This window comes from Gallinula chloropus (genome assembly GCF_964237585.1).
Source record: "Gallinula chloropus genome assembly, chromosome: 11".
NCBI classification, from domain to species: domain Eukaryota; kingdom Metazoa; phylum Chordata; class Aves; order Gruiformes; family Rallidae; genus Gallinula; species Gallinula chloropus.
This window is the reverse complement of record NC_140096.1, coordinates 3,704,816-3,715,670: the sequence shown is the minus strand read 5'-3', so window position 1 is coordinate 3,715,670 and position 10,855 is coordinate 3,704,816. Positions and strand designations below refer to the sequence as shown.

At 54.8% G+C, this 10,855-nt stretch overlaps 1 protein-coding gene across 1 annotated transcript; it reads right to left on the bottom strand.

The window, feature by feature from the left end:
- Positions 1 to 520: 520 nt before the first annotated feature.
- LOC311195894 (BTB/POZ domain-containing protein KCTD12-like) lies at positions 521 to 2,023 on the bottom strand. The gene is made up of 2 exons (XM_084269342.1): positions 1,032 to 2,023; positions 521 to 923 (listed from the first exon to the last, which is right to left on the bottom strand). Exon 1 carries the CDS (start codon positions 2,001 to 2,003, stop codon positions 1,113 to 1,115), a length of 891 nt encoding a protein of 296 aa, XP_084125468.1. The 5' UTR covers positions 2,004 to 2,023; the 3' UTR covers positions 521 to 923; positions 1,032 to 1,112.
- Between the last annotated feature and the right edge of the window lie 8,832 nt (positions 2,024 to 10,855).

Genomic DNA, 10,855 nt, shown 5'->3' with positions numbered 1-10,855 from the left:
CACACGGAGACCAGTCAGTTTTGTTCCTTTATTACACACTGCCCAGGCATAGAAAAGCAGCAGCGGCCAGCCCTAGGTCCAAAAGCAGGCCTTGGAGAGCTGTGATTGGAGAGACCTTTGCAAGAGGTTGCCAAAATGGCAAAGATTCCCTTCAGTCTGCAATGCCATGGCTGTGGCTGAGCCCAACTGCCACCCTCCCCATCCCTCTGAAGCATGCTCCGCTACCATACCCTGAAGGAGAAGGTACTTTTTCCTGACAGACCCCCCCTCTGCTTTGAGATGGATAAGCAATTTTCACCCCACAGCGTGTAAAGCTTCCCCCCAGCTCCCCCCACCTCCCTCCAAGTATGCGCAAACAGAGCGTCTGTCTAGCCACCCCCTCCCACCCCCCAAAGACCCCAGCCCAGAGGCACCCCAGAGCAGCAGCGATGCTTCAGATCCCAACTGCAGACACAGGGTGCGTCTTCACCCAACCTTCCCAAGCACCGACAGCCTAAACGCTAAGCTGCTTATGTGGGCTAATGGCAATATATCCGTGCTGCGAGGCTTCATCTTTCCACACCCCCCACCCCCACCCACCCTCCTCTCCACTCCCCACCTTTCTGTGTCCTCAAACCAACACTTCCTCTCTTTGTCACCCTCGGCAGACAGACTACAAGCATATGGGGCACGTTCCCCAGGAGCTGCACGGCGTACAGGGCACGAGAGGCGAGTTCAGCGTCCAACACGGACAAGCTCATCCATCCGCAGGAATCCCAGCCCAGAGCACAGTCCGGTGTATCCCTCCCTCCCTCCCACCCAAAACACGTACGCGGTAATGTCCAAGTCCACACATCCAGGGAGGGTTGGGAGCTACAGGCGGCTACTGCAGAAGTCGGAGAGAGGGAAGAAGGTTGGTGGTCGGCAGCTGCTACGAGAAGGAGCTGTAGGGGTTCAACGTGGAGGATGGAGGTGGGGGGGGGAGAACTCAAGAACAAACTCAAAAGGAGGGAAAGGGGGGGGACGCTGGGATCTGGGAGTTGGATGTCTACCTTCTAGGCAACAGCCAGCACAGGAGAGGAGGGGGAGAGTTGGTGTTTGGTTTGGGGGGGATGGTTGGGTTTTTTTTGGTGTCACTCACGGTAGAAAACATATTCGGTGTAAGAGGTCCAGATCCTGTCATCTGTCTGGTCATGGGCGAAGGCACAGGTGCCCGTGGAGTTGCAAGCCACCATGTGGAAGCCAGCATCGGCCAGTTTATCAAAGGCTTGCTCCAGGAAGGTGAATTTGAGGTAGTACCTGGAGGTGTACCTCTCCGGGGGCCTGTCTGGGTCCCTGCTCTCGTTCAAGGTATCACCAAAGACCTCCTTGGCCAGCGAGGTCTTGCCGCAGACCATGATCCGTGCCACCCTGCGGAACTTGGCATCCGTCTGGCTGTCCCGGCCCAGGGTGTAGGAGCCCCGGTAGCCGATGGTGATGAAACCTGCCCTGCGGACATCGGTGCTGGCAGCACCCACGCCAGCGGTGACAGCACCCCCGGGACCACTGGCCACAGCAGTGGAGAGCACAGTGCTGGCAGAGGTCAGGTTGCGAGTGGCATCTGCATTGGGGGAGAGCTCCTCGGGGTCGCTTTGGCATGGGTCGTCTCCCAGCGAGTTCTGCTTGCTGAGCTTGGGGGCCAGCATCTTCACAAGCTCCGGCAGCATGAAGTACTCGGCCTCGCGCTGCAGACGACTCCTCTCTGGGAAGTGGTCGGGCAGCACCAGCTGCTGGTCCCTCATGTAATCCAAGATGTAGCGGAAGAGGAAGCCATCCCGATCCACGAAGAAGCGTCCTTTGCTGTCGCGGGCCAGGGAGCGGATGTTCTTCTGGGTGAACATCTCCCAGAGGAGCGAGCCAGGCACACTGACCAGGGTGGGGTGGCGGGTGATGTAGACTTGTCCACCTACATTGAGTTCAATGATCTCAGGGAAAGGGAAGTCCTCGCTGGGTTTGGCACAGCCTGCGTTGTCTGCCAGGGCCATGGTGAGCTACCGCTGCCTTCCCACCTGCAACAAGAAGCAGCAACGTGCCAACATTAAGCTTGCCAGCCATGGCAGCTCACTGTCCCACTGATCCCGAGCCAGACCGCACTTGCTTTGGGTCAGCAAGCAGTGCAGGGTCAGAGCCCTGTTTCTCCAGGAGTCAGGAAGTCTTCTCTTTCCCCAGACCCTAGGTTTTGGGACGAACAGCATCGGCTAATGCCACCTTCCCTTCCACGCCACACGCAGCCCTCCAGACAGCCAGCTCCTGGGGCTGGGGCTCAGCACCTTTGCCAAGGAAGGTGCAGTGACATTGTACTCATGTTAACAACAGGAAAGCCAGGACTGGCATGGCTTGGGTCTGAGCGGCAACCCACCTGGCCCAGCATCCTGCCGGTCAGGAGGAGCAGCCGAGCGTGCCAGGGGAGGACCGCATTATGGCACAGTGTCTCCTGCTGAACCAGGGAGCTGGAAGGGAGTTTATAGTCCCACGCAAGGAGCACCCAGTGGTCTGCCAGAAAAGCAGCGTTAGATACCACTGTGAAGGACAGGGTGACAGTGCCTTTTGGCACCCCTGCTCCATCCTTGCTCCTGGAAAGTACTCGATAAGAGGCCAAGCTGAGAGCTGGTGAGTGACAGCAGGATCTCTCCAAGGCTCTGGGACCAACACAGATACTGGGCTACTGGTACAGCCTCGGGCCAGATGCCACATATTTCTACATCTTCCAAAGGGGAGCTGATTCTTAGACATCTCTCGACACTGCAAATCTGCGCTTACATAAACCCGGCTCAGCAGAGTAATCCAGATCCAGCCTGGCCAAAGCATGGTTTGTGCAGGGATTTGGGAGACCTCAGAGAAAAGGGTTTCCCTCTGGACCATCCCAAACTGCCTGGCAAGGCTGGCCTGACCCTCTGCCCACTCCCCAAGGTGATGTTAAAGCAGCCCTGGGACAGCTCTGAAGTTGGCACCCTCTGCCTGCCCCGCCCCCCCATCTCTCCCCCCCAACCCCGGGGCTGGTCCTGTGGCCAAGAAACCCCACCAAAGGATCAGCAGGATCCCGGAGCAAATTTCAGATAAACTGAAGGGCAAAGACAAAACTCCGTGGGCACTTTTAAGGTGGTGGGAAGAGCTGAGCCTGCATTTCATGGCCACACGCCTCCTCCCAGCTCGCAGGGATGTGCAGGGAGAATCGGCTTTGAGCAAGGAGCGACTCGGGGAAACCCCTGCCAAGGGAGAGGCTGCAAAGCTCGGGGAGAGGGTCAGCGAGGTCCATCCGGCTCCCAGCCTCCCAAATCCTCTCCCGCAGCGGCTTCCAGCCCCCTCCTCTGGGGGGAAGCCCACGCCGCCGTTCCCCTCTTACGGGCAGACCCCTTTGTCAGGGCTGCGGCGGGGCTGTCCGCAGCAGGGCGAAGGGTTTGCAGGGACCGGGGGGGGAGAGACAAGGAAAGCCGACCCCCCGCCCGCCTCATGCACGGAGCGCAGGCTGCATCCCTTCCCGGACCGGGCAGAAACGCTGCGGGACCCCGACGGGGACACGGCACAGTCACCCCCCCGAGGAGCCGGAGCCGCCCCCAGCCTCCCCCGCATCGCACCGGCCAGGGCACCCTCCTTCCCCGCGGCCCGCCCCATCGCGGCGGGGCTGAGGAACCTCGCCGCCCCGTTACCTCCGCAGGGCGGTCCAGCCGAGCCGCTCCGTGCCGCCGATCCGCTCTGCCCGCCCGGCCCTGGCCCTGCCGTTTTATGGTCGGGAAGGCGGTGAGCGCCATCCCTCGCCGGCCCCAGGTCCGCCTCACCCCCGCCTTCCCTCCCCGCCTCCCGCGCTGCCGACTCGGTGTGTGGGTCCCACCCCTCAGCCCTGCACCCACCCCGCCATCGAGCAGCTCCGTGCCGGGGCCAGGCGAGGCCGGGGCATCCTGGGGGGCGGCCCGTTCCTCCCCTTGGCAAAGCAGGATTTGGCTTTAATGCCATTACCCAGCTGGGCGAAAGCGTTACAGCCCCCTGTCCTTCTCCTCGGCAGGTCCCGGGGGGGCTGCCTGTCCCCCACCCCCAGCCCCAGGCTGGTGCACAAAGTGCTTTGCATGCTCGTGGTGGGAGTAGGCGCTGCCCCTTGGACCCTGCTGCAGGCTGCAGCAGGCAGGAGTGGGTGCTTGGCAGGGGTGCATGTCCAGCCAGCAGCCCCAGCCCAGCCAGACTGGGCCATCGGGGTGCATCACCCAGGACCTGACACCATTTGGGCTGGCCAGCTGCAGGGCCCAGCACAAACTGCAGACTGGGTGGTTTGGCACACTCAGGGAACTGCAAGACCCTGGGTGGGAGGTGGAAACAAATCTCCCAAACCTGCTGGGTGCCAGAGCATCCCTCATCCCTCTAGCTTGTAGCCATCCTCTCAGCTCACTCCCCGAACCCCACATCCCCGTTGCCATGCAGAGCTGCATCCCCGTATTGCTCCGAGGGCAGAGTGCAGCTCCGAGGAGTGTGTATCATCCTCCATTGGGCTGCCTCGGGTTCCTGGTGTGAGAATGCTCTGGGATTGCAGATCCTTGTCCAAAGGGCCACTGCTTGTAGGAGTCCTTTCTGCTCGGCCCCACTGCTGGGCAGAGACAGGGAGCAAGGGATGGGAACCAGGTCACTTTTCTGTCCCAGGGTCTGTTGAAAACTTAAACTTGTTTGGACCATATTGCTGTTCCCAGCATGACTTTACGTTCTTGAGCTGCAGGGATTGAAGTCCTCTTTCCCAAGGTAGGAATAATGCCTGGTGGGGTTGTGATAACCTGTTGTTGATGCTGGTAAAGCCAGGCATGAGAAGAGAGAACCCAAAACCTTTTCTGTTTGCTTAAAAAGGCCTGCTTTCTGTAAAGACAGGAAAACAGAGTGACTCCAAACCACCTCTCAATATTTGCCTGTTTCCTGAAAGCCTGATGAAGGTAGCCTAAAATCCAACTCCCTGTGACAGTCCCTGAAAAAACCCACCTCTAGTGGAGGTGTCTGGAATTCAGCAGCAGCCTTGTGAATTCAAGGCTGGTGGTTATTAGCCATGTGGGTTGGTGCTGTGAGGGTTAAGTTTTCACACACTAAACCAGCAGCTTTCCCATGTGCATGTTATGTGGGATGGGGGAAAGTTAGAAACGGGATAAAGGGGTTTGATATTATAGAAATGAACAACAAAAAAACCAGAAAAAGACAAAAGGAAAGGGAAGTAGGGAGTGTTTAAAACTCTTTTTTTAATCCCAATATTTTATTTCACCTGCAAATGCTGTAACTTAAGAGAAAACAGCGTTGCAATCTTGGAGAGCCAAATTCCCCCCTCACCAGACCATAAAATGATTACAGCTGGGTATTGGTCCTAACCAAAATTGGGGTTGGGTCAGGATGAAATCTGGTGTATTTCCATGACTGCAAGCAGGGCTACAACTGTCCATCTCCAGAAGGTGCCGTGTCCCAACCATGTTCAGAGTTAATGTCTCAGCACTTCAGACCATCCTCCTCTCACCCATCCTGGCTCACTGGGACTTGCAGAGGGGTGAAGGACAAAAAAGTCTCTGTACAGTCTGTGTGCTTCTCCCCAGACAAAATCCTGGTGGTGGTCTTACAAAACCTCTTCTGCTGCCAGTGTGGGCAGACGTGGAAAAAGGAGCCCTGTTAAAAAGTCATTTGGACATGAGCAGATGTGAGCAGCCAGATGTGAATGGCAGGCAAGCTGTGTGCAGGCGGTTGTGCTTCACATCACAACCTCCACTGTGGGCTGTAATGCCATGAAACACCCTGGTGTGCCTAGTGGGAGATGTTGCCCACTCAGCATCCCCCAAACCACAAGGACTGGGGGGCTGTGGGGTTTGTCTGAAGGATCCCCTGTGGTGTGTGTTTCCCTCCCAGCACCGGTGCAACAAGGGCAAAGGCTCTGAACATGCGAGGAGGGCAAGATGGAAGGGGCCAGTCTGGTGGGTACATTAGCCTTGATTTGCCCATTTATTAAATGCCTCCTCTGTCCAGCCCACTACTTTCCCCAACCATCAGAAAGAAATCCCTCTGACACCTTACAGCACTCAGCCAAACTTGGCTGAAATCACCCAAAGAATTCAAAACATAGGGGGGAGGGCAAAGGCAGAGGCACGCTGCCTCCCACCCAGCATGCACGCATGCGTGCCTGCGCTGCCATCAGATTAAACTTGTTTCCTTAGGAAACGAGCCTAAAAATAACCTGAATTTGATAATGCACTTGGAAGGCTACAAAAGCAAGGCTGCCCCGGGAGAATTAGTTGGAGGCTCCCAATAGACAACGCTCTGCCCAGCACCCTTGGCAAGGTGGCAGCTCTGTGAGGCTGGAGGGATGGGGACCTTATTTTTTGGAGTTGTTGGAGTTATCCCAGAGGGTGTGCATCATTGTGCTGAGAGAATCGGGGTGGGAAGCCCAGGACAGGCACGGTGAGAGGAGGACAGTGGGGAGGTTTTGGTGCTGAGGTCTTGGGAAGCTGTGGAGAAACTACACTTTGCCCTGTCTGCTCAACTCAGGGCTCCAAGCATGTCACAAGTACATGAAGATGTGTATTTACCCTGTGTCTGTGCCACCACATCCTGGAAGAGCAAGTTCAGCCCTTCTCCTCCAGGCTCCCTTAGATGGATATTAGATGGAACTTTCCCCCTCCCGTTGGTGTTCAGATGGATTAACCTCATTCTGCCTGCAAATTCCTGTCCACCATCATCTATCTGAGCAACAGTTCAGCCCTCTGCAGTCCTCATGCCAACCCCTGCGCTCCTCTCATGCGATGCAACACCGCTGCCTTCATCAACCTCATTGCAAAGGCTCTGTGCTGCTTTAGGGCTTTGTCCTGCACATACTAAGGCTCAGATTGGAGGAAATATTTTCATGAGCTGTGATGGAAAGCATCCAGGCCACTGCTGACATGTCTTGAGGCAACATGAAGTGTGATCTCCAGAGAAGGGGAAGGTTTGGCACTGTAGATGCGATGAGAGGGTCTGGAAACCCAGAAGACTTTGCCAAGAGGTTTTCAAGTTTACAAGTTCTTCCAAAAAAAGAATGAAACAAAAATGTGGGTCCCACTCTGTCTTCTGAAGACTTTTATTGACCGCAACAGTGGAACATGATTCATCCACGTCCCAAGAGAAGGAAGGAATGGGCTCCTCGTGCGTTTGTTTGTGTCCCCTCTGTTACTGCACAGAACGTGGTCTGATGACTGCAAGGAAGGCACTGGCGTAGCTTCCTGCCTGCAATTTCCAGCTCTTCATGTGTTCTGAGCTTGGACACAATCCACAATTCACTTTGCTGTGCCTCTACCTCCTCATCCTCAGAGCCGGGGTGCTGCCTGCTCTCCAATCACCATGAGCATTGCCACGAGTCCCGTTGTGCCCATCCAAAACTCTGCAGTTATTTTTTTTGAAGGGCTGGAAGGACTATCCACTGAAAACAAGACACACATTTTTCCATTGCCTGGGGTTTTTTTTTTCTCAGCTGAAGAAGGTAAAAAAAAATAAAGCTAAACCAGTTATGTGCCCTGCTCTGGTGATCTTGTGATACATCACGTTGCGAGGATGTTGTCACAGAGAACTGATGCTGCTACATCTGCTTGATCAGTTTCTTATCTAGTGATAACAAGGAGTAATGTGTGTTGAGGGGGGAATATTTATTAGAGGAAAAACCCCATATTTCATGTACATCAGAGAGGTCCAGCACACAGAGGTTCAAATTCCACTCTGCCACTGTTATGATTCATGAATGAGGGCTCGATCCAGGAAGCTTTCATCTTTAAACAAAGAATAGCTACTCCTAAAAAGGCAGGAGAAGCCCTGAGTGCCAAGATGCTTATGGGGCACTGCAGTATTTTTGATAGGTTCAGGGCCTTGTGGCCACCTCACCATCAGTCAGTGGGAAAGTCACCCTTCACAGCACCTCTGTACCTCCCTTGTGCTTCCAGCTCTGTCTCCCTCTTCCCCAGCTGTGTTTCTCCTCTCTTCTTCCTCCGTGCTGTGCTTCTTTCAGCTCTCCTCTTGCCGGTACCTCTCTGCATGCTAATTAAAATTAAAGTTAGCATGTAGAACAGTGAGGGTTCTACTAGAATGAGAACAGTGGAGGGTCAAAGGGGCTCTCGCTCCCGAGTCACCAGTCCCATGTAGGACTTGGATGCCTACCAGCAAACCACCACTGGCATCAATGAAACATCTCTTTGGCTCTCTTTCTTCTCCTCCCTTCCACTGGAGAGAGTCCAGTGAAGGGCTACAGAGGTGATTCAGGGCCTAGAGCATCTCCCCTGTGAGGAAAGGCCAAGTGACCTGGAACTGTTCAGCCTTGAGAAAAGAGACTGAGAGGGGATCTTATTAATGTTTATCAATATCTGAAGTGTGGGACACAGGGGGAAATGGGCAGCCTCTTCTCAGTGTCTGTGGGGACAGGACAAGGGGCGATGGCCTCAAGTTGGAGCACAGGGAGTTCCACACCCAGTGAGGGTGAGGGAGCCCTGGGACAGGCTGCCCAGGGGGTGTGGAGTCTCCTTCTCTGGAGATATTCCAACCCCGTCTGGACGCCAACCTGTGTGACCTGTCCTAGGGACCCTGCTTTGGCAGGGGGTTGGACCCGATGAGCTCTGGAGGTCCCTTCCAACCCCTACAGTTCTGTGATTCTGTGATTCTCTGGGAACTGTTTGTAGGCACGGACCACACGCCCATGTGAAGTTAGACAAGTGATGATCCTTTCATGGCTATGCCTGTAACATTCCCCCCCTTCCCCTGATGAGCAAGTAGCATGGAAACTTCAGCCATCACCAGCTTCTATAAAAAGTAGTTAATCTGCTTCTGTGGGGTGAGGAGCTCAGGTGGCTTTGAGGCGCTGGGAACGGAGGGGATGAGCAGCCATGTACATCTGACCCTGGCTCGTCTCATGGTCCTGTTTGAGACCTTGGGCTGCCATTTCCATAATTTACTTATACATCTGATCTTCCCCATTTTTAGCAGCATCTGCCAACTTGCACTACAGTTGTTTTGTCCTTTGTGTGACAGATGGGTTTGGACGAGGAAGGAAAAGTGCTGTGCTTAATGGTGCTCTTTAATTGGCTTTTCATTACGAAAGCTTAGGTGTCTCTGCAGCAAAGTGCAGTTAGAAGTCAGGAGCAGGGTGAGGACCAGGCTGCAAACTCCTCCCGAAACGTGGGGGCTGCTGAGGATCAAGGTTTTGATGACTACAGGAGGATTTTCTAGGACCTTCCCCATGAGTGGTGAAACTGGCAGCGTCACCGCTGACTTTGGGGATGATGGAAAGGCTGCTCCGGAGATCCGCTTCCACCCTGTGCAGTACTTGCAAACAGTAAAAGAACATGCGTACCCGCTGATCTCATTTCACCATCTGGAGTCAGGAACTGGATGGCCACCTTGAAACTACTCATCCCTCAAGCAGGGATGCCTCACACGGCCTTTCCTTCATGACCTCGCTCAAGCTGGGAAATGGAAGTCGTGACGCAGGACGTACATCTCAGGCAAGCGCTGTCACAGCTCACCATGTCCTTAGTGCTTAGAGGGATGGGGGTTAGGAACAGCCTGGGGACAGCAGAAGCATTGTCTGAAAACCAGCAGAACACTTCTGAGCGAGTGGGATGTCAGTGGACTAAGGCCTCCCAATATTTCTCTGCCTTGAACTCGCTGTGACCACCCCGGAGGACTTTTCTCCCCTCCAGACCAAGTTCTGCCCTGGGCATGAGCTGGTGACCCAACCAGTTCGATGTTTTGCTGTCACAAGGTCACTCTCCTGTAGGTACCTGGGTACTCTGTGCAAAAGCACACATCCTGCCTGTTGTGTTTTTAGGATGTGGGTCATTTAGACAGTGAGCTGGAAACAAGTCAGGCTATAAAACTTCCCGTGGAGACTTAGATTTTCATACGTGGAGGATATATTTAGGTGCCATCCAGCAAAACCCCAGCTTGCATCATGCAGCAGAGAGATGTGATAGGAAGACTCCGTGAAGTCTGAGCCGAGGTAGGTGGCAGGAGGGACCTATGTCAGCCTCGCTGCAGACGGTCTGTTCCTCGGGCTCTGCCAACGCGGTGTCCCAGGGTGAAGATGCCATCTGGCTCGGTAGAGCAGCCAGCCTGAGGACGGTGCTGGTGTGAGCAGAGGGGTAGGAGGATCTGCTTTGGCCCGTGCTTCTCTTAAAGGCAGCGTTTCAGCAAACCTGACTGGCAGACGGCTCATTGCATCCCAGCTTGGGGCTGGGACTGGATCAGGGTGGGGGAATGTGGGCTAAAACAGTCATGCCAGCCCATCTGTCCTCTGAAGCCACGGATCTGGAAACACCCTGGTGTTGCCCTTGAGTGGAGCTGTTAGGAACCTCTCTGGGCCATGGGAGAAGCCCTGTACACTGACAAACCACAGCAATAAATCCAGGGTACCCCAACACGAGCTCTTGTGCCCGCTTTCCCCACACTCTGCTGTGGATGGGAGAGCTTTTGGCCCCAGAGGTTCTCACACCTCCCCTCTGAGACAAGCCTTTAGTACTGTATTATTGCTGCAGATGAGAAGGAAACACATCAAATGCTCCTGACTCAGGACTGAGATGTTTCTGAGATACACGTGGAAGTGCCTGAAAAAACCTCTTTGTCTATGTGCTGCAGCCCCTTGGAGTCTGGGCTGCAGCATCAGACTCCCTAGCTTTGGCCTGTGTCTGCTTGAAACACAGTCTGTCACATGCCAGCAGCAATGCAGTGTTGTAAGTCTGCCAGGAATGTAGGTTGGAAGAGTCCTCCAAGGTCAACTGATCCCAACCTGTACAGCTCCATCATAAAAACCATCCCCTGAATCTATCAAATTCCATGTAGAAAGGTGGATTTTCACCACCATGACTCTTACTAGAAG